At 47.2% G+C, this 22,509-nt stretch overlaps 1 protein-coding gene and 2 pseudogenes across 1 annotated transcript; 1 reads left to right on the top strand and 2 right to left on the bottom strand.

Moving 5' to 3' along the window:
• Window positions 1-4,971: 4,971 nt before the first annotated feature.
• On the bottom strand, window positions 4,972-5,688 carry LOC147958880 (cytochrome P450 71A21-like; annotated as a pseudogene).
• A 7,988-nt stretch (window positions 5,689-13,676) lies between these two features.
• Window positions 13,677-20,894, top strand: LOC147958878 (F-box protein At5g07610-like; annotated as a pseudogene).
• LOC147958879 (uncharacterized) lies at window positions 18,552-20,251 on the bottom strand (the record flags this gene model as incomplete). Its single annotated transcript, XM_087537187.1, has 2 exons — window positions 18,552-18,589; window positions 18,877-20,251. Coding segments are annotated over 2 exons (1,413 nt in total), but the record flags the coding sequence as incomplete, so codon positions are not given.
• Window positions 20,895-22,509: the final 1,615 nt, after the last annotated feature.

The following is a 22,509-nucleotide window of genomic DNA, read 5'->3' as shown; positions in this document are numbered from 1 at the left end:
GCGGTCTGGTTACAAGACATGCAATTGCGGCCAGGTGCGACATTTGCAGTTGCATTCCTAGTGTCAGATATGCAACTGGCCCACCCCCTCTCCCGCCGCCCCCTCCAACAAAACAAAGGTCCAATTGCAACCATGTTTGGGGACATGCAGTTGCGGTCGGGTCCGGCGCTTGGAGTTGTAGGGATGTTGTTGGGCTTGCAACTGGCCCGCCCCCTCTACCGGCGCCCCCTCCGACAGAACAAAAAAGTCCAGTTGCAGTCGGGCTAGAAGACATGCAGTTGCGATTGGGTGTGACACTTGCAGTTGCATTCCTAGTATCGGACATGCAATCGGCCCGCCCCCACTCTTGCCGCCCCTTCGACAAAACAAAGGTCCAGTTGCAACCATGTTAGGGGACATGCAGTTGCGGTCGGGTGCGGCACTTGCAGCTGTGGCGATGTTGTCGGGCTTGAAACTGGCCCGCCCCCTCTACCGGCGCCCCTTCCAACAAAACAAAAACTTCTAGTTGTGGTCGTGCTAGAAGACATGGAGTTGTGGTCAGGTGCGACACTTGCAGTTGCATTCCTAGTGTTGAACATGCGACTGTCCCTACTGGTCTCTACTCGAACCACAAAGAAAGTTTAAAAAAACTCAAACTAGAAACAAAGTCTAGTTGGCCGGTGACAAATATTTTTGAGAAGGAAAAAAAGATAAGTTACATGCCAATGACATACATACAATTGTGTGTGGCCGATGTGCATGAAACTGTGTGTGGTCGATGGGCGTGCCGGCGATAATATTTTTAGAAAAAAAAGTTGCATATAGACACTGACAATAAAACATGTAATTGCATGTGATCCGATGTACATGCAATTGTTTGTGATCGATGTATGTGTAAACAAGTGACAATATTTTTTAAATAATAATAGCAATAGAAAATAAAGAAAAACAAAAAGAAAATGGGAACAAATCAAAGCAAACAACCCTATTAATCGCTCCTGCCCCAAGGCAATACGAGCACTAACAAAAAATTCAGCCTAGAAGAAGGCCCAAAAAATAGACAAAGGAAAAGCGACACCACCCCTCACGGCCAGCCCATGGGCATCTCTGTCCAACACAAAGACAAAGAAAAGAAAAAAGAAACAAGACAATGGGCCGGGGGCACAACTAAAACAGGCCGATACAACACAAGGAAAGGAAAACAGTGATCCTGGATCTTAAACATAAAACGATGGACGGTGAAGTACATCGACTGAGACTTCCTTACAAATTAGTCGACTGATTTTTAGCCCAACCGCACAAAAAACACCATAGAGTTGCACTCATGTTGAAATACATGCAGTTGCTGTCGGGGGCGACACTTGTAGCTGCATGCCTAGTGGTATATATGCAACAAACTCTCCCACTGACAAAGCACCACTAAGTTGTAGTAGAATTGAAGACATGCAGTTGCCGTCGAGGACAACACTTGCAATTGTATACCTAATGGCAGGCATGCAACCATTCCTTTCCCCCAAAAAAACACAGAGTTGTAAAATAGGGGCAACATTTACAGTTACATGCATAGTGGCATGCATGCAACTGCCCCTTCCCCGACAAAAACACCACATAGTTGTAGTCGCGTTGAAGATATGCGATTGCCGTAGGGGAGATATTTGCAGTTGCATGGCTAGTGACATGCATGCAAGTGCCCCTCCCGACTAAACACCACAAAATTTCAGTCGGAAATACAACACTTGCAGTTATGTGTCACACAAACAATTTTCCACTTCCCTGACAAAACTCCACATAGTTGCAGTTGCATTGAAGGCATGTCGTTACGTCGGGGTGCGACACTTGCAGTTATGTGTCTAGTGATAAACATGCAACTATCCCCTCCCCCGACAAAGAACAATTGATTTACAGTCGGTGGAGTTAGGAAGATTGTCCAACCAGATGACAATGTTGTCAATTTTTAAAAATAAAAACGTGTTGATCAGTTAAGAAAATTAAAAAGAATAAGTTAACTAGAATCGTGCAAAAAAGGGTTGAAAACAATAATAAAAAAGGAAAAAAAAATAGAAAAGCAAGAGAAAAGGAGAAAATACAAAAATACAAAAATGTAAAAATGTAAAAAGAAATTCAAACATGACAAGGAACATAAACGAAACAATCATTTGAAATACCTAAAAGTAAATAAAAGATTAAAAAAGATTCTCAACCGCTTCCCCACCCCTTGCTTGGACGGTTTGTTTCCCCGTTGAAAAACTAAGCCCAAAACTAGACAAAAAAGCAATCTCTCAAGCCCAGCCCATAGCGCATATTTGGCAAACACGAGAGAAAAGAAACAACAAAAGAACAGAAAATTGGCCCATCGCGCACCTAAGCAGTCGATTTCAATACGAGAGACATAACTACATAGATCTTGAAGCAACAATGATCTAACGGCCAGGGAATCGACTGAGTTTAAACAGTCCTGTATGAACCTAAACAGAGAAAAAATAAAATGAAAAATAAATAAATAATAAAAATAATGGTAGAATAAATAAAAAAATCGAGGCCTATGAACTGCTACTAACTGAAGAACAAACAGACACACACAAGTCACTTCACTCTACCTGTTCGCTCCCATCCTGTAGAAAAGAATCAAAAAGAAAAAAAGAAACGGGCCCAAACCTTTTACAACAACCGGAAAAATAAAGTCCAACACACAAAGAAAAAGGACCTGCGCCCAGCCCACCATCTGAAGCCTGCCCCGACAAAAAAAACATAGACAATAAAACAGGCCCACCCAGTTCGTTCCCTATGTGGGCTGATATACAGGAAACAACAGGGTTGCACAGATCCTAAAGCAACACAAAGATCTAAGGGTCAACAAATTGACTGAGACTTCACTAAAAATCAGTCGACTGATTTTTAGCAGAGCCGTTACAATAAACCTGTTTCTTATAGACGCGGTGCAAAAGCAGTCATCGGCAGCAGGCGGCGGCTTGCAATCACCACTGAAGAAGTTCAAGGGAAACTACCGGGCGTGTACACTTTTTCTAACAGATGCTCATCATGTGCTTCAAGACACAGTCGATTCCATTCAAGCGCATGCCCACAACGAAAAACAATTTAGAGAAAAAAGAAAGACGCAAAGGTGTGACTTGTGGTTTCAGTTTATGGATTTCACTTCAGAAAGCAACCATCACATGATACCACCGCAAAATGCTGCACCCAGGCTCATCGACCAGCCATACCGAACTTCGAAGCATTCAGTAACTTTAGGGCATCTCCAAGCCAGATCAAAGGCGAGCTGGATACACGATACATCACCACCGTCCTATATAGCTACCACTGTTTGCGGTACGTGCATGTATCCATCGACAGGCATACATCAAAATTCCCTTCATTGTTTAGATATTTATAAACCTCTCTTCAAATTGTCAGGGTGTAAGCATAAATGATTAAAAACAAAATTATAGAAATACTACATCTTAACAGGTGATCCATGTTAGCCTTAATCTTGACTTGCAGGACGTGGCTAAGCTGATCCGGTGCTTGTGGGCTGTTAGTGCATGGCGTGCATGCGGCCGTGGCGAGTGGACCAGCTGAGTCCTGGCGCCGTGTGAGTCGTAGTGGTAGTTAGTGCATGTGTGTGCGTGCGTGAGTCAGGCTAATGCGTGCGTGTGTGGCACGGTGGTGTGTAGTGTGCGCGTTTTCTGTTAGCAGGATCGTGGGGACGTTGGAGTCGGCCATGGGCGGGCGCTCACGACCAGGGCATGTACGTGCATGTCGCGGGGGCGTGGATGGGGCGGGCTGGATCGGCCGCTCGGCGTGGGCTAAGACTGGGTACATGCCCGGTGAGTTCCACGTATAAATACCCCATGCGTTGTAACAGGTTGGTTGCGAGTTTGTTGCTCGACGGAATATAGGCCGTACGTGCGGCGGCAGCGTTCGTGCACTGGGAAGAAACTTACAGTGTCTTTGTTCTTCCTTCTCCTTCCTTCTTCTTCCTCTGGTGATCTAGAAAGAGGTCGAAAGAGAGAGAGGGGTAGAGCTAGGGCTAGCCACGGTTCCAACAATCCATTTATTTACACACAATGTGTTGTCCGTTCTTTTTGTGCACCACAGTTTTCTCCGTGTCACTGTACATACTGATACTAGGCATCAATGCACATTTAGATACTAGAATAGTACACTGCCACTAATGATTCTACCTCCTTCAATATTTCCTTAACGCTTTTGAAAGTTTGTAATATTCAGAGAATATGATATATATTACATGTGTAACGCAGAGTAAATTCCCCCTTTGATTTATTTCTCAAATGCTCCAAGAATATTTTTATTGCATACTACGAAAACCCTTTGGATAATTAAGGTGTTGTTTCACTAGACGACTCGTATGTGATTACATTCCCTGCACAATTTGTCTGAAGAGAGTAGCATATGGATGGATGGAAACGAGCTAGCCAACATAATACTTAAGGTGAATTCTATGTAAATTGTAATTGAACGGATAGTCCATGTGTAAATGGGTCAAACTTCCCTTTGAAATTGAGGTCTCAAGTTTGAAAGCATTTGATTTGTAAGAACAAGTCTCGTTCCTATATGCCTTTGCGATAAAGCACTATCCATTTTTGTACAAGCGAATTATGGATCTAAGCTACTAGCATATACTAATGAGCATGCACACCACTGAAATCAAGGAACAAAACAACCATGCATATGAGACAAAAATGAAAGTGTTAGAGATTCCTCTAAGACGATGGATTAGTCTGGCCGCAGTTGATATGATAGCGTTATATTGAAGTTGCATGTGAAAGTATACATGATTTGAAGATTTATTAACGTAATGACTTCTCGTTGTTTGCTCGACTTTAGACTTTTCATTGTATCTGTCAAGTTATATCTATCCATGGGGTCTCTTTAGCAAAGAGAAAGAACCGGAGGGAGTTCAGATTTGAGAACGTCGACACTTTGTATGCACATATGAATCAGTATCAAACAAAATGTTTTTTATGGGGAGAGTAATTGGCAAAGGACTTGGATGACAAAGTTACCAGGTAGGCTGCATGTGGGACTATAGGTGGGTGTCGCACCACAAGCCCACTTCATCCCACGGCTGTTTGCTCGGAAGGTAGTGGACAGTCCACTAATATTTTGACGGGATAACTGGAATTAAGTGGGAAAGCTTCGCTACCACGCCAGGAAGCATGTCCTCCGCATGGAGCCCCGACATGAGCGCCGCAGTTCCCCATGACCCATTAACTGCTTCATCCTCTCAGTCGTGGCCTCCGCGGCGCCGGTGGCCGCACAGGTGACAACCGCGTTGCCGTAGCCGTACAGGAGCACCCTTAGCTCCACGACCTCACTGAACGAAGGAGACGTTGATCTAGCCGTAGGAGAGCTTGTGCACGAGCGCGCTGAGCACAGTGGACACCACCAACATGCAAAGGCGAGGTTGTGGTTCTTGTACAGGTCCGCCACAACGGTCACCGTGGACACCACCAGCGGCCGCCTGCGCCCGAGCCACAGGAGCAGGAGGCCGCCGTCGCTGCCGTATCGAGCGTGCAGGTCGCGCAGGGAGCGGTGCGCGAGGCGGCCAAGGAGGTGGAGGTAGCCCAGCAGCGGCATACACGGCGGCGACGGCGGGAGCTTGCTGTTCTTGCTTCGAGCTTTCTTGTCCACGTAGCAGAAGGCGACAAGGACGACGATGGCCGCGACGAGCACGACGTACGAAGACATCCTCCTTTCGCTCGACAATTGTGCTGGCTATACTACTTCAAAATCCTCTGTCCAGTGAGAACCTATCGAGGATGGATGCTGGTGGGTTAAGGTGGGGTTCCACTAGGCTAATAGGGCTAGCCCACTTAGCTTTCTCCCTATCAAGTGAGAGCCCACTAAAACAGTTCAAGTGGGATGGGATGGTTAACCTCACTTAAACCCACTTCCGTAGCTAGGGTTTTTTCCTCTCGGGGCGATTCTGATCGCCGCCGTTGAGACTTTGCCTTCCCTGCCCCCGTACTCCTCCCTGGTCCTCCTCTGACGACCGAGAGCTGCTAGTCTCTTCGGTCCTTGGTGGGGCGGGGGGGGTGGGAGGTGCCTAGGGTTCCTGTAGAGGCACGGTTTCATTGTTGATCGGGTTAGGGTTCGAGAAGTAATGGCGTCAGACTGAGCATCGGGGTCGCGTTCAGGACCTACGGATCCGGATGATGTGACGGCACTGATGAAGGAACTAGGTCTTCAGGAGGAGGATCTAGATGACGTGATGTTTGATGAAAAAGAGGCCCCGGTAGAGGCGGCGCGGTGGATTGCTCTCGCTAGGGTTCACTCGCCAAAGACCTATAGCCAATATTGGTTTTTCAAAAACATGAGGGCCGCTTGGGATCTTGCTCAGGAGGTGCAGTTCAAGCCTTTGGAAGATAATCTATACACGGTGCAGTTCTCTTGCTTGGATGATTGGGAGAGAGTAACACGTGATGGTCCATGGCACTTTCGAGGGGATGCTGTTATTATCAAACCGTATGATGGATTGGCTAAACCATCAACGGTTTTGTTGGATACAATTGAGATTTGGTTGCAGATCCATGATGTACCACCCTTATACGCTCATCTTGTGCCATCTTTAGCAGCAAAAGTCGGAGAAGTCCTATATGCTGAGCCACAGTCACAGGATTTCATGGGCAATTTCCATCGTGTATGGATCAGGATCAATGTCGACAAGTCACTGAAGAATGTTGTGTCGATGATAAGGGATGGGAAGCGCCAAATATATAGGCTAAAATATGAGAAACTCCCGGATTGGTGTGCGGTTTGTGGTATGCTTGGACATCAGTTCAAAGAACATGGCAATGGAATCCACCCTCCGTCATCCTTGGTTTTCAAAGATTTGCGTGCTCCTTGGGTTTTCAGAACCGGACAGGGGCCGGGAGGTGGTCGAGGCCGTAGAGGCGGCCGGAGAGGAGGTCGTGCTGGTCATGCAACCGAGCCGCGCTATGATCATGACAAGGGCGGCGACGGGAAAGAGAGTTTTGGCAGTGCGTCAGATATGATTATGAATGATGCAGACAATAACAGAAAGAGAGCGCCGGCCCAAACGCAACATGTGATACAGCCGGGGAACAATGCAACGAGCGACACAAGCCAGGGAGCGATGCTCTTGCTTCCAGCTCCCTCAACGGTTCCAGCTAGTCAGAGTAGTAAACAGGACCAAAAGAGGACCAAGATGAGTACAGATGCAGGGGAGGATGATTTGGAAAACAGTGCCGGTCTTGGCAGGATCGTCTCTTCATTGGCGGGCTCCTTCGAGGGGCGTCGCCGAGCCCAATGAATATTTTCTGTTGGAACTGTCGCGGTGCGGGCAAAGCCGCAACAGTTCGAGAGCTTCGTGATTTCGCGAGGCAATTTCCCCTACCCTTTTATGCATTGTTGAAACACAGTTGGAAAGTGATAGGGTAGAAGCACTAGCTGGCACGTTGGGTTTTGATAGCGCTTATGCTGTAAGCAGTACAGGAAGAAGTGGAGGAATAGGTTTGTTTTGGAACAATTTAATAAATGTTGTAATCCTTGGTTATTCTGATTATCATCTAGATGTATCCGTCGAGGAACCAGGCAAAATACGGGGAGGCGCAGACACACTTGAGGCATCAAACCTGGACAACTCTGAAAAACGTTAGTACTTTGAGCACCCTTCCTTGGCTCTGTTTGGGTGATTTCAACAAAGTTTTGCATCCAGATGAACATCATGGTATTGGACAGCGGAGTAATGCTCAGATCCAGGCGTTTCATGATGTTTTAGATGTTTGCATGCTGCTCGACTTAGGCTATAAAGGTAATTTTTGGACCTTCGAGAAGAAAGTAACGGGAGGAACTTACACATGATGTAGACTTGACCGAGCTCTAGTGAATTCTGATTGGCTGTCAATGTTTCCCTTGGCATCGGTAACACACTTGACGGGAGTCACTTCGGATCACTCTCCATTGCTGCTAAATCTAGATGCCGGGACCAACGATCGAGTCAATCGTCCTTTTAGATATGAAACAATGTGGGAGAGACATGACCGTTTTCGAGATGTAATAAACCAGGGATGGGGTGCAAGCCTGCCATGCTCGACAGTGGATGAGCTGCGTCAGAAACTACAGAACCTTGCAAGCGACCTGGGAAGGTGGAGCTGTGACACGTTTGGAAGTGTGAGAAAAGAGATAAAATATTTGAAGAAATCTTTGGATGAACAAAAGAACGATCCCTTGAGGACAGGCCCCTCACATGCGGAGCTTAAGATCAACGAGAGGTTGATAGAGATGTATCATAGAGAAGAAATTATGTGGAGTCAGAGAGCGAGAGTTGAGTGGCTTTCAGCGGGAGACAAAAACACACAAAAAATTCATCTGCGAGCCAGTCTCAGAAGGAAGAAAAATATGATCAAGGCGCTTCAGAATTCGTTGGGAGTGGGGATATCCGATCCTGGAGAGCTAAAGGCGTTGGCTCATGATTTTTATCAGTCCTTGTATCTCTCCGAGGGGGTGCAAAACATGGACGCTGTATTAAATCATGTGCCGCGCAAGGTGACAACAGCAATGAACATGGAACTATGTGCTCCATACACGAAGGAGGAAGTCAAGATTGCTATGTTCCAAATGTTCCCACCCAAAGCATCGGGGCCTGACGGCTTTCCTGCCCACTTCTATCAGAGGCATTGGGACGTTTGTGGTGATGAGGTAACAAGCATAGTGCTGAGAATTGTAGGCGGTGAGGAGAGCCCAGAATCCATCAATGACATTGTGCTTGTGTTAATCCCAAAGGTAACTACTCCTATGGTGCTTGCTCAATTTCGTCCTATAAGCCTGTGCAATGTTTTGTATAAAATAGCCTCAAAAGTGATAGCCAATAGATTGAAAGTGATATTACCTGACATAATATCGGAGGAGCAATCTGCTTTTGTCCCCGGAAGGCTCATCACTGATAACATCATTTGCGCATATGAATGTTTGCACTTCATGAAGAGGTCCAGATCAAAGTCCAACAGCTTCTGTGCTCTAAAACTAGATATGATGAAGGCGTATGACAGATTAGAGTGGGACTATTTGCGAGGTATCATGACAAAATTGGGTTTTGACGGTCACTGGATAGATATTGTCATGGGCATGATTTCCTCAGTTTCATTTTCGGTGTGCTTCAATGGAGAAAGGCTAGAATCGTTCAAGCCTACACGAGGTATCCGGCAGGGAGACCCGATCTCCCCCTATTTGTTCTTGATTGGAGCAGAGGGCCTCTCGTGCCTCCTTAAATCAAGTTCTCAGTCATCTCCGACAGGTATTCAGGTGGCTCCTACGGCTCCTACCGTTAACCATCTTCTATTTGCAGATGATAGCCTGTTGCTATTCAAGGCCAGTGGGGAAGGATCAGTTCAGGTGTCAAACCTACTTGATATTTACTGTAACGCTTTGGGGCAGAGGATTAACAATGATAAATCTTCAATTTTCTTCAGTAAGGGCTGCCCGGCATAGTTGAGAGAGACTATAAAGAATAAATTGCAGGTCCAGAATGAATCATTGAGTGAGCGCTACCTGGGTATGCCAACAGATGTTGGTCACTCGAAGAATGGTACGTTCAAATATCTCCGAGACCGTGTCTGGGAAAAGATCAAAGGTTGGATGGAGAAGTTATTGTCTGCGGCTGGCAAGGAAATTTTGATTAAATTGGTTGCACAAGCGATCCCAGTCTACTCGATGGCATGTTTCAGTCTGCCAAGAGGTCTTTGTGATAGCATCACATCGATCATTCGTCAGTTCTGGTGGGGCTCAAAACAAGGGAAGAGGAAGCCGAGCTGGGTAGCATGGGATACCATGACTTTGCCGAAGCACTTAGGAGGTTTGGGGTTTCGTGACTTGGAAATCTTCAATCTTGCATTGTTAGCAAGGAAGGCATGGCGTACACTCACAGACAGTACATCTCTCAGCGCTCGGATTCTCAAGGAAGTATATTTTCCGGATTGCTCTCTACTTCAGGCTGAGCTAGGAGCCCACCCATCACAGATATGGAGGGCGATACTGGACAGGCGTGACATGTTAGCACAAGGTTTTGTGCGCAGAATAGGAGATGGTGCATCCACTCACATTTGGCAACACAACTGGATACCGCGAGACAATTACAAGCGCCCTATAACAGCTCTCGTCCAAAATCCACCGGAAAGAGTATCACAACTCATTGATGTCACATCGGCTAGCTGGAATGAGGGCCTGGTCCGAACGATTTTCACTATCTTCGACGCTGAGGCAATTCTCAAGATCCCTTTGTGCACGCATCGTGTTGACGATTTTTGGGTGTGGCATCATGACCCTAGGGGGAGATTCAGTGTTCGGTCTGCCTATCACATGATCCTCAAGACTAAGCACGACAGGGAAGCATGGTTGCATGAGGAGGGAGGCACCTCATATGAGTTCAGCGAGACCAACAACTGGTCCATGATTTGGCATATCCAAGTACCCTCGAAACTCAGGATGTTTCTATGGCGATTGGCCCGGCAATCTATGCCAACTGGGACCGTTTTGCATCACCGTCATATGTCAACCGAAAACTCTTGCTTACTCTGTGGAGCCGTGGACACATGGAAGCATGCACTGATTACATGTCCTATGTCTGCCAGTATATGGGCGCTGGCTCCGGAGGATTTGGTGCAACACATGATAGAACGAGGAGAGGAGAACCCGAAGGATTGGCTCTTTGCTATACATGAAATATTAACAAAAGAGCATTTTGATCGTTTGGTGGTGTCTCTTTGGGCAATATGGGGAGTCGGGAGGAAGGCCATTCATGAGAGTATCTTCCAATCTCCTCACTCGGTCGATAGTTTCATATCTAGCTACTTGGGGGAGTTGCAGGTGATCAATGCCAAAGTCCCGGCTGTCATGACACAGAGACACGTGAACATAAGGGGTGGCTGGCCTCGTCGGCGGGGAACGCCAAGATGAACGTTGATGCGGCTGTGTCCAGGCAAGGGTTCGGCTCAATTGGAGTGATTTGTATAAATCATGAAGGCATGTTCATCGGCGCATCAACTTGTGGCTTCAGCAACATTGTAGACCCACCGACCCTCGAAGCTCTAGCCATTAGAGAAGCCTTGGCACTGGCGGATGATCTATATTTGAGGCGGGTTGAAGTTGCATCGGATTGCAAAGTGGTCATGGAAGACTTACAGAAGGACAATCTTGCGAGCTACGGTGCAATTGTACCGTAGCTCGCAAGATTGAAATAATATCTCACTCTTCAGTTTTTGAGTTTTGTAATTTTAAACATGAGTTTAGGAGCTCCAACTATGAAGCTCACAACTTAGCGAGGTATGCTTTATCTTTCGGTGGTGGCTGCCGTGTCTGGTTAGGCCATCCCGGGAATCTACCTTCCGTCCCTGTAAACATTATGACGAACTAATAAAGCCTCGTGACGTTGCCTAAAAAAAACTTAAACCCACTTCTACTTGCAGCCTGATTGCCAGGATATGCTTCGAGTACTACTGTTATTGTTGGGTTTCGTAGTAATTTCAAAAAATTTCCTACGCACACGCAAGATCATGTGATGCACAGCAACAAGAGGGGAGAGTGTTGTCTACGTACCCACGCAGACCGACTGCGAAAGCGTTGACGCAACGTAGAGGAAGTAGTCGTACGTCTTCACGATCCAACCGATCAAGCACCGAAACTACGGCACCTCCGAGTTTGAGCACACGTTCAGCTCGATGACGATCCCCGGACTCCGATCCAGCAAAGTGTCGGGGAAGAGTTCCGTCAGCACGACGGCGTGGTGACGATCTTGATGTACTATAGCAGCAGGGCTTCGCCTAAACTCCGCTACAGTATTATCAAGGACTATGGTGGCTGGGGGCACCGCACACGGCTAAGAAATAGATCACGTTGATCAACTTGTGTGTTTCTGGGGTGCCTCTGCCTCAGTATATAAAGGAGCCAAGGGGGAGGGGGGCGCCGGCCAGGAGGAGGGCGCAGGAGGAGTCCTACTCCTTCCAGGAGTAGGACTCCCCCCCAATCCTAGTTGGACTAGGATTCCCCGAGGGGGAAAGAGGGAGAGGGGGGCCGGCCACCTTCTCCTAGTCCTAATAGGACTAGGGGAGGGGGGAGGTGCGCAGCCACCTTGGGCTGCCCCTTTCTCCTTTCCACTAAAGCCCATTAAGGCCCATATGGCTCCCGGGGGGTTCCGGTAACCTCCCGGTACTCCGGTAAAATCCCGATTTCACCCGGAACACTTCCGATATCCAAACATAGGCTTCCAATATATCAATCTTTACGTCTCGACCATTTCGAGACTCCTCTTCATGTCCGTGATCACATCCGGGACTCCGAACAACCTTCGGTACATCAAACTGCATAAACTCATAATATAACTGTCATCGTAACCTTAAGCGTGCGGACCCTACGGGTTCGAGAACAATGTAGACATGACCGAGACACGTCTCCAGTCAATAACCAATAGCGGGACCTGGATGCCCATATTGGCTCCTACATATTCTACGAAGATCTTTATCGGTCAGACCGCATAACAACATACGTTGTTCCCTTTGTCATCGGTATGTTACTTGCCCGAGATTCGATCGTCGGTATCCAATACCTAGTTCAATCTCGTTACCGGCAAGTCTCTTTACTCGTTCCGTAATACATCATCCCGCAACTAACTCATTTAGTTGCAATGCTTGCAAGGCTTAAATGATGTGCATTACCGAGAGGGCCCAGAGATACCTCTCCGACAATCGGAGTGACAAAACCTAATCTCGAAATACGCCAACCCAACACGTACCTTTGGAGACACCTGTAGTACTCCTTTATAATTACCCAGTTACGTTGTGACATTTGGTAGTACCCAAAGTGTTCCTCCGGTAAACGGGAGTTGCATAATCTCATAGTTATAGGAACATGTATAAGTCATGAAGAAAGCAATAGCAACATACTAAACGATCGGGTGCTAAGCTAATGGAATGGGTCATGTCAATCAGATCATTCAACTAATGATGTGACCTCGTTAATCAAATAACAACTCTTTGTTCATGGTTAGAAAACATAACCATATTTGATTAACGAGCTAGTCAAGTAGAGGCATACTAATGACACTCTGTTTGTCTATGTATTCACACATGTATTATGTTTCCGGTTAATACAATTCTAGCATGAATACTAAACATTTATCATGATATAAGGAAATAAATAATAACTTTATTATTGCCTCTAGGGCATATTTCCTTTAGTTATCTTTGCCCTAATTTGATCAATTCGTTGGCATTAAACATGTTCTGTTGGTTTGTTGCTTCAGTCTTCTACTTACTCCATTTCAAAATAAGTGTTGTTGTTTTAGTTTAAATTTGAACTAAAATCATAACACTTATTTTGGAACTAGTCTTGTATACAAAAGATGAGGAGTACGTAGAAAATAGAATCAAAGTGTCCTGAGTCCCCAGGGGTTGCTAACATGGTGTAGAGTTTTTTTTTTGAGTGGTACATGGTGTAGAGCTGTAGATTACGGAATTTTGGAACAAAGTAAAACGACTAGAGACGACTCCGACTCGTACGGCCCACTTATATCCCAGAAACTTGCGCCTCGTCTTTGCAGCTCTACCTCCGCCCGCATCGTCGCCGCGCACACAAACCCTAGCTGGCCGTTCACAGCTCGCGTGGTAGCACCCATAGACGAGTCTCCCCTCCTCCGTACCGGTCGATCTGTAGTTTCGCCGGCGATGGAAGCCCGGATCTCCAAGAAGAGGAAGAAGAAGAGGCACACCGAGAGGAGGCCGTTCTCCCGGCTCTCCGACGACCTCCTCGTCGAGATCATCTCGCGCGTGCCCTTCAAGGCCACCCGTTGCTGCAAGTGCGTCTGCAGGCGATGGCGCGACGTCGTCTCCCACCCCGACCACCGCAAGAAACTGCCCCGGTCGACCCTCGCCGGCTTCTTCTACGAAACCGGCAATCTGTGTGCCCGAGTTATGGACCGTCATTACCAAAGCCTAACAGGGAGCTGGTGCCCTGGCATCGACCCCTCCTTCTCGTTCCTGCCCAACACAGACTCTGTGACATTCACATTGACATGCTGGACTGCTGCAATGGCCTCCTGCTCTGCCGACGACAGAAGACCGATTACTGGAGGGCAACGGATTACGTGGTGTGCAATCCGGCCACTGAGAAATGGGTTGCCGTGCCTGGCACCGACAGGTCCAGCGAGGTGCGGGTCGCTCGCCTGGGGTTCGACCCGGCCGTCTCCTCTCACTTCCATGTACTTGAGTTTGCACCGGCGGATGATGATACACACGTCAGACCATTAGGGATCTAATCTTCCGAAGCTGGAGCCTGGACACATCGGAGCGATTGGGAATGTCCAATTGATATAAACAGGTATTCATGTAGCACATTTTTCAGAGGTATGCTGTATTTAACTTCCTATGAAGATGGCTCGGAAATTAGATTCTGGGAGGACAAGTGGCTAGGAAATGCCACACTCCGGGAACAATATCCGGCTCTATACAACATTGTACGCCGCAAAGGTGATACTATCGCCACGGTAATGGAATCATTTCCACCAAATGTGACGTTCAGAAGAGACTTAATTGGACCCAGACTCCAATCGTGGAATATCCTGCTCCAACGGTTGTCCACGGTGCAATTGTCACATGGGTCTGATGTATTCCGATGGAACCTCCATGGGAATGGACAATTCTCAATGGATTCTATGTATAGAGCGTTAATTCAGTCCGATGTGCCAGTTGTTAATAACAAGAAGATCTGGAAGATCAAGATACCTCTTAAGAATAAAATCTTTGCATGGTATCTTCGTCGCGGAGTCATTCTTATTAAAGATAACCTTATTAAGAGGAATTGGCATGGAAGCCCGCAGTGTGTATTTTGTCACCATGAGGAGACAATAAAACATTTATTCTTTCAATGCAAATTGGCTCGTTCTATATGGTCAGTCATCCAAATAGCTTCTGGCTTGTATCCTCCCTGTAGTGTTGCTAATGTATTTGGCAACTGGTTACATGGGATTGATCACAGGTTTAGAACTCTTCTCAGGGTGGGAGCGCTTGCCATTATTTGGTCGCTTTGGCTATGTAGAAATGATAAGGTTTTTAACGATAAAAGTACTTCTCTGTTGCAGGTTATCTATAGATGTACCGGGACTCTTCGTTTATGGTCCTCTCTACAACGCGTGGAGAATCGAGGCCTGTTTACGGAGGTGTGTACACGATTGGAGGCTACGGCGAGGGATACTTTTACCCAACATGGGTGGCAGCATGATCTAAGGATTGGCCCCCCTCCATATTAGGCGTTATACGAACTCTACATGTTTCGTTGTAATTCGCCTTTCTATTTTTATTTTGTGTGAGAGGATCTTATTTGGCTGTGTGCATCTTAGTCATGAAGAGGCCGGGTGTAATGCTTAAATCTTTTAAGTAATAAAGCGCCCCTTTTCGGAAAAAGGCCGTAGCCGTCGACATGGAGGGAAGTTGTCGGGTCATCCATATTCCTAAGTCACATGATTCTTGTTTTGCTCATGAGGTTTATGTATCACAGGGACAATTGTATTTTGTAATTTCAAGTGATTCTTGAAGATTATTGAATTCTGAATATGTATTAGGGCCTCGAAGGGCTGTTTATATAGGATACAAAACTTGGGGGCCAAGGATAGTAGAGATAGATTACAACTTGAACTACCAAATATACAAACCGAATATATACTCTAATACCCCCCCGCAGTGTCAACATCAGGTGTAACGATGTTGAGACTGGAGCGAATGCTAGTGAATGCTGCAGTGGGGAGCCCCTTGGTGAAAATATCAGCAAATTGCGCAGTGGTAGGAACATGAAGCACACGGACCTCGCCAAGAGCCACTTTTTCACGAACAAAATGAATATCAATCTCGATGTGTTTTGTGCGGCGATGCTGAACAGGATTGGACGCCATGTAGACTGCAGAAATATTGTCACAATAAACAATAGTTGCACGCTCGATTGGTCGATGGAGCTCAACCAGAAGCTGACGGAGCCACACCGCCTCGGCCACAGAATGAGCAACAGACCTATATTCAGCTTCTGCAGAAGATTTGGAAACTGTAACCTGCCTTTTAGAAGACCAAGAAACAAGATTGTCACCCAAATAAACACAAAAGCCGGATATAGATCGTCGAGTATCTGGACAACCCGCCCAGTCTGCATCAGAATAAACTGTCAAGCTTGTTGGAGAGGAAGAGTTAAGAAGAAGACCATGATCAATAGTACCTTTGAGATACCGAAGTATTCTCTTGACATGAGAATAATGAGGAACACGGGGATCATGCATATATAAGCACGCTTGTTGAACAGAATAAGATATATCAGGACGAGTGAGAGTGGCATATTGGAGAGCACCAGTGATACTGCGATATAGGGTAGGGTCAGAAAAAGGTTCACCGTCGGCCGACAACTTGGTACCAACGTCGACCGGCGTACGACAGGGTTGACAGTCAGTCATCCCTGCACGAGAGAGCAAGTCAAGAAGGTACTGGCGTTGAGAGAGAAAGAGTGTAGATGAAGTACGGGAGACAGTGATCCCAAGAAAGTGATGAAGAGGACCAAGATCAGTCATGGAAAATTCACGATTAAGAGAAGAGATAATATGTTGTAAAAAAGAATCAGAAGAGGCAGTGAGAATTATATCATCAACATAGAGGAGAAGATATGCAGTATGAGAGGAGGAACGAAAAATAAAGAGAGATGAATCGGATTTAGATGAGGTAAAACCTAATGTGTGAATAAAGGTTGTGAAGCGATGAAACCAAGCACGAGGAGCTTGTTTAAGACCGTACAGAGATTTGTGAAGAAGACAAACAAAATCAGGAGAAGAGGAGTTCTCAAAACCCGAAGGTTGTTGACAATAGACAATTTCATTGAGAGTGCCATGTAGGAAAGCATTTTTAACATCTAATTGATGAATCGGCCAAGAGGAGGAGACAGCAAGACTGAGAACAACACGAATGGTACTAGGTTTTACAACCGGAGAAAAGGTCTCATCAAAATCAACACCGTGTTGCTGAGAAAACCCATGACATACCCAACGAGCTTTATAACGAGCAAGAGTACCATCAACATGAAAATTGTGACGGAAAACCCATTTTCCGGAAACAACATTGACACCGGGTGGTTTGGGAACGAGAGTCCAGGTGTTATTTTGCTGAAGAGCATGAAACTCATCACGCATAGCAGAATGCCAGAGAGGATCGAGAAGAGCACGTTTATAAGAGGTAGGAATAGGGGAGACAGTGGGAATGGCCGTGAGATTAAGATGTCGTGTAGGGAGGTGAAAACCACGCTTACCACGAGTGAACATGACATGATCGTTGGCCGTAGGTATTATAGGAACAGCATTGGACGGAAGAGGCGGTGTGGAGGAAGAAGAGGAAGAAGGAGAAGTGACAACAGGGGAGATAGGCATGGGAGGAGAGGTAGCTGCCATCAAGGGAGGAGTGGGGGGCGCGGAAGGCTGTGGTGAAGGAGGAGTGGGCGGCGCGGAAGGCTGCTGTGGAGTTATGGGAGGCTGCTGTGGTGGCTGTTGCTCCGCGGCAATGGAGGTAGGAGCTAGACGAGGGAGGAGAGAAGATGAAGAACGGACAGGGGATGGTTGGTGCGGAGGTGATGTTTTTGTGGCAGCGTAGGGAAAAGTGTGTTCGTCAAAGACGACGTGACGGGAAATAATGACACGACCGGATGAGGGATCGAAGCAGCGAGATCCCTTATGATCATCGGAGAGACCAAGATAGATGCAGGGTAAAGATCGAGGTTCTAGTTTATGAGAGGTCGTAGAAGTGATGTTGGGAAAACAGAGACAACCAAAAACGCGGAGAGAGAGATAGTCGGGATGTGAAAGAAAGAGGGATTGAAAAGAAGTGTAGAGAGGACATGTTTTGGTTGGTCTAATATTTAGAAAAAGTGTGGCAGTACGTAGTGCTTCAACCCAAAAACAGGGAGGAAGAGAAGCTTGAATAAGCAAGGTGCGAAGAATATCATTGATGGAGCGAAGAGAGCGTTCTGCTTTACCATTTTGAGGGGGTGTATAGGGGCAAGAAAAGCGAAGGAGTATGCCGTGAGAAAGAAAGAAAGTGCGATTGTGAGTATTATCAAATTCACGTCCATTGTCACATTGAATAAAGCGTATTGGAAGACCAAAGTGGGTTAGAACATATTGACGAAAATTGAGAAAAATTGGGTGTACGTCGGACTTGGCTCGGAGAGGAAAGGTCCAAACATAATGGGAATAATCATCAAGAATTACAAGATAGTATTTATAACCAGAAACACTAGGAATTGGAGAGGTCCATAGATCACAATGTAGTAATTCAAAAGGAAAAGTACTAATGGTAGTGGAGGTTCCAAAAGGTAATCTAACATGTTTGCCGCATTGACAGGCATTACAAAGAGAGGAATCATGAGAGACACTAGAACTAGGGATACAAAATTCCTGTAATAATGATGATAGTGTAGCTTTATTAGGATGACCAAGCCGACGATGCCATAGATCAACTGATGCAAGCATGGCGCGAGGAGTGGAAGTGGGGGCGCCATGAAGCGGATAAAGATCGCCTGTGCTATTGTACCGAGCTAGAACCTCCCCCGTTTTCAGATCCTTCACAGATAAACCAAAGGGGTCAAAGGCAAGAATAACTTGATTATCGATGGTAAACTGACGAACGGAGATAAGATTAGCAATTAAAGATGGGACTACAAGAATATTACGTAAAAGAAAATTGTTAGAATAATAAGGGATGTAAGAGTCACCGGTGCAAGAGACAGGAATAGTGGAACCATCACCGATGGTAATGGAAGAAAAAGAAGAAGGAAAACAAGCTGACAAAAAATTCATATTTGAAGACATATGCGTGGATGCACCAGAATCGAAAATTCAATCTGTACCTTCGTTGTTGAGGGTGAAATTGTTCATGGCAGCGATGAAGGCAGCCTGATCCCAGCTTGGCGATGTTGTCGAAGGAGAGGGGGAAGGCACGTTCATTGGTGCATGCTGACCGTATGCGTACGTTGACGGGGCCGAAGGAGCACCGGGCGCATAGGGAACTAGGGCGTAGCCGGGCGGAAGCACGGGGGCACCGGGCGGGGTCGATGTAGTGGTGGCTGTGTAGACGTGAGCCGGCGGTCGGGGTCCGAGGAGACCAGGAGAGCCGGTGGCAGGACGATGACCCGGGCTCCAGGATCCCGTGTATGCTGGAGGAGCGTCGTAAGGAGACGGAGCAGACCAAGGCATGGGCCATGCCTGAACCAGACCGGTCCAGGGATCTTGCTGCGGGTGCCATGCCGGTGGAGTAGATGCCGGTGTAGACGATGATGATGACGCTGAAGAGCTGGCGGAGCGAGGCTGGGGCGGCCGATAGACGGGATTCTTCCTGCGGTAGTTAGGGCTCGGGCGCCAGCCTGGAGGTGGCTGGGCAGGTGCCGGCGACGGAGTGGATGGAGCTGGTGCCGAAGACTTGGTGGTGGCGTGAAACACTTGCGGGCGAGTGGCCTTGCGAGCTTGGTTCTGAGCCTCGAGCTGAAGGAGAGAGCGGACCTCGCCGAAGGAAGGGTAGGGCCGCAACATGGGGATGAAGGCCACCTGTTTCTCAAACTGCTCATCGAGGCCGATGAGAAGAGCGTTTATGAGGACGCGGTCGTCGACGTCATCACCAAGTTGCCGGAGTTCATCACCGATCGACTTGATCCGCTGGTAGAAGACGGTGACCGGGGAGTCTCCTTGGGTGATGGTGCGGAGCTCGGTGTGGAGAGCGTTGATGCGGGCGTCGGAGTTGTCTTGAAACAACTGTTGAAGAGAGGCCCAAAGCTCGGCTGCGGTGGCGTCGTCGTTGGAGACAAGATTGAAGAGCTCGGTTGAGATCCGAGTATAAATCCATTGGATGATCGTGAGATCGTCCTTCACCCAACGAGGATTGGCAGGCTGCGGGACAGAGGATGGATGTATATGGTGGCGTAGACCGCAGCGACCAAGGTGGATGTGGAAGAGATGGCGCCAGTGGTAGTAATTGTGGGCAGCGAGATCAAGCGAGATGGGTATGAACGGCGCAACATCGGCAATTGTATCTGCTAGGGAGATTTGTGGTGGCGAAAGGGTGTATTGGTGGTGGGTAAGAGAACTAGGGTTGGAGGAGGAAGAAAAGACGGATGGCGATCTGGCAGCGTTGAACTCAGCCACGGTAAAGAGAGGCCGCGCCGGGAGAGGTGGAGGGGCCGGCGGAGAGGCCGCGCTGGGAGAGGTGGAGGGGCCGGCGGAGAGGCCATGTCGAGGAGATAACCTAGGCGACGGATACCATGAAGATTATTGAATTTTGAATATATATTAGGGCCTTGAAGGGCTGTTTATATAGGATATAAAACTTGAGGGCCAAGGATAATAGAGATAGATTACAACTTGAACTACCAAATATACAAACCGAATATATACTCTAATAATTCTGAACTGTCAATGTGGGCTCTTGAAAATTCTAGTACTGAAAATTGGACCTTGAAGCATAATGTCAGCCATTTGCAATTGTTTGGAGCAGAGGATTCATCTTATGGGCAGGACTACGATATTATCATCCACCCAGAATACAAGGTTATATTCATACTATTTACGAGAAGAATATCGAGACACATATCATTTACGAAAATGATGTCATACGACATGGATTCTAGGGAGCTGCATTCTATGGTGATCTTGGATGTGACTGCAAGAGTCCTTATCTTTCGTATGTCCCTTTGTTCTCACATTCATTGGCTGATGGGACCTAGGAATCTTGATTATGTAGTGCTAATTCACAACTGTGTATTTGTTTTTTTGCCAACAGAATGTCATGTACCTTTTTTATGAACAGGATGCCGTGTATCTTTTTTTTATGATATTTGTGTTAGTTCTTGAACCCAACCTGCTCAGACTTGGCTAGACCTTTTAGGATGTCGTGCTAGTTTTTATCGGCGCTTCTGTGCACTTATGTACCTCTTGTGCGGCTAGATGTTGCAGTTAATTAACAACTTTTTTTTGCGGGTAGTTAATTAACAACCTAGCAACACTGTTCTTTCTAAAAGTCAGATATACTAAAATGCAACTCTAAAATTCTACTTTCATGTGGGACCACTCATCTGCCGGTTGCCACTTCTTTTCTTTTGTTTCTCTTATTCGCTAGACCCTCCGACTCGATTCTGAGTTCTGACCTGCTCATTTGTGATATGATCTCGTCCAATGGCAAGTCCTTTTAGAAGGAAAAAAAAGAGAGAGCGAAACCGGAACTTATTAGAACGGTCGAATAGGCGTAAAATAGAAAACGAACCTAGAACGAGCGTCATTCTGATCAATGGACTTCGTTGCCCAAGTGGCCGCCGAATCGAACCGGATTCTTTCCATCCGGCCCAGATAAATCCCAGCTGTTTCCTTAGAGAAGATACCCTGCAAAAGAAAGAAATCACTAGCAGCCGGCGGCTTGCAAGTTGCAATCATGCAGAGTTACAGACAGTACAAGGCAAAATTGGCTGACCTATCTCGTACTCTCTATAGCTGAGCATGTACTGTACTTGAAGACGACAGGAAAAGTAAGGATTTGACTTGAGCTTCAGTTTACGAGTTTCAATTATACAAAGTTGAGACACTTATTTTGAAATGAAGGAAGTACTACATAATACCAGAATGCTGTACTAAGCACGTGCTCGGTCATGTGATGCAAAGTGTGAGGAATGCCACTGAAGTTTTTATACAATGGCCGGCTAATCCAGCTACAAAGATACGCGAGCGGCAGTAATTAACAAAGCATCAAGAGCCGGCAAGACGGAATCTGCATCGCCAAGAAAACTCGATGAGTTCAAAATGACCACTGAAGATATCTGTGGCACATAGGTTGAGTCGACCCAAGGGCTAAAGCAGTCTGATGGTGCACTCGATCGACTTTTTATCCAAAAAGACCCCTGCCGAATGCTATTGTCAAAAAGGATTATCTGCAGATAAAAACGTTAAAAAGGACTCCTTCACTAGTGGCGGCAGGCGCGGCAGGCGACACGTGGCACCTGCCGCCACGCCAGGAGGCGGCGGGCCCGGCCGCCACCGCAGGAGGCAGCCGCGCGGGGCACAACGGGTTCTTGCACAGTGCAGCAGCTGGGACGGAACGGGCCAGGAGCGGTGGGCCCGGCCGCCACTAGGTGAGGCGGCGAGCGCTGCCGCTGTCGCTCCCCGTCCGACAGCCTCTGCTGCGCGCGGGCCGAGGCGTGGGCCAGGCCGCCATCGGAGGAGGCGGCATCTTTCTTCCTTCGCACGCCCGACACATTTCCTGTTGCAGATGGCGCTGATTCCCATGTGCAACAGCGACATTGACGGCGGTGATTCCCACGAGCGGGAAAATGCACGCTGATGCCCTGCTTTAGGTTCTTTCGCCCGGGAATCAGTCCTGCTTTAGCTTCTTTTGCCTCAGCGGATGGGACAGCACTGTGAGAATCGCTCTGGCTATTGCTTGAGCGGATGCGACGGCATCAGTCACTCGCTGCGGGAATCCAATGCTGCGGGAAGCTGTTATG

The sequence above is a fragment of the Triticum urartu genome, chromosome 7A, assembly GCF_056163025.1.
Source record: "Triticum urartu cultivar PI428250 chromosome 7A, HENAU_Tu73, whole genome shotgun sequence".
Taxonomy (NCBI): Eukaryota; Viridiplantae; Streptophyta; class Magnoliopsida; order Poales; family Poaceae; genus Triticum; species Triticum urartu.
The sequence above is the reverse complement of the archived record's forward strand: the minus strand, read 5'-3'. Positions and strand labels throughout refer to the sequence as shown.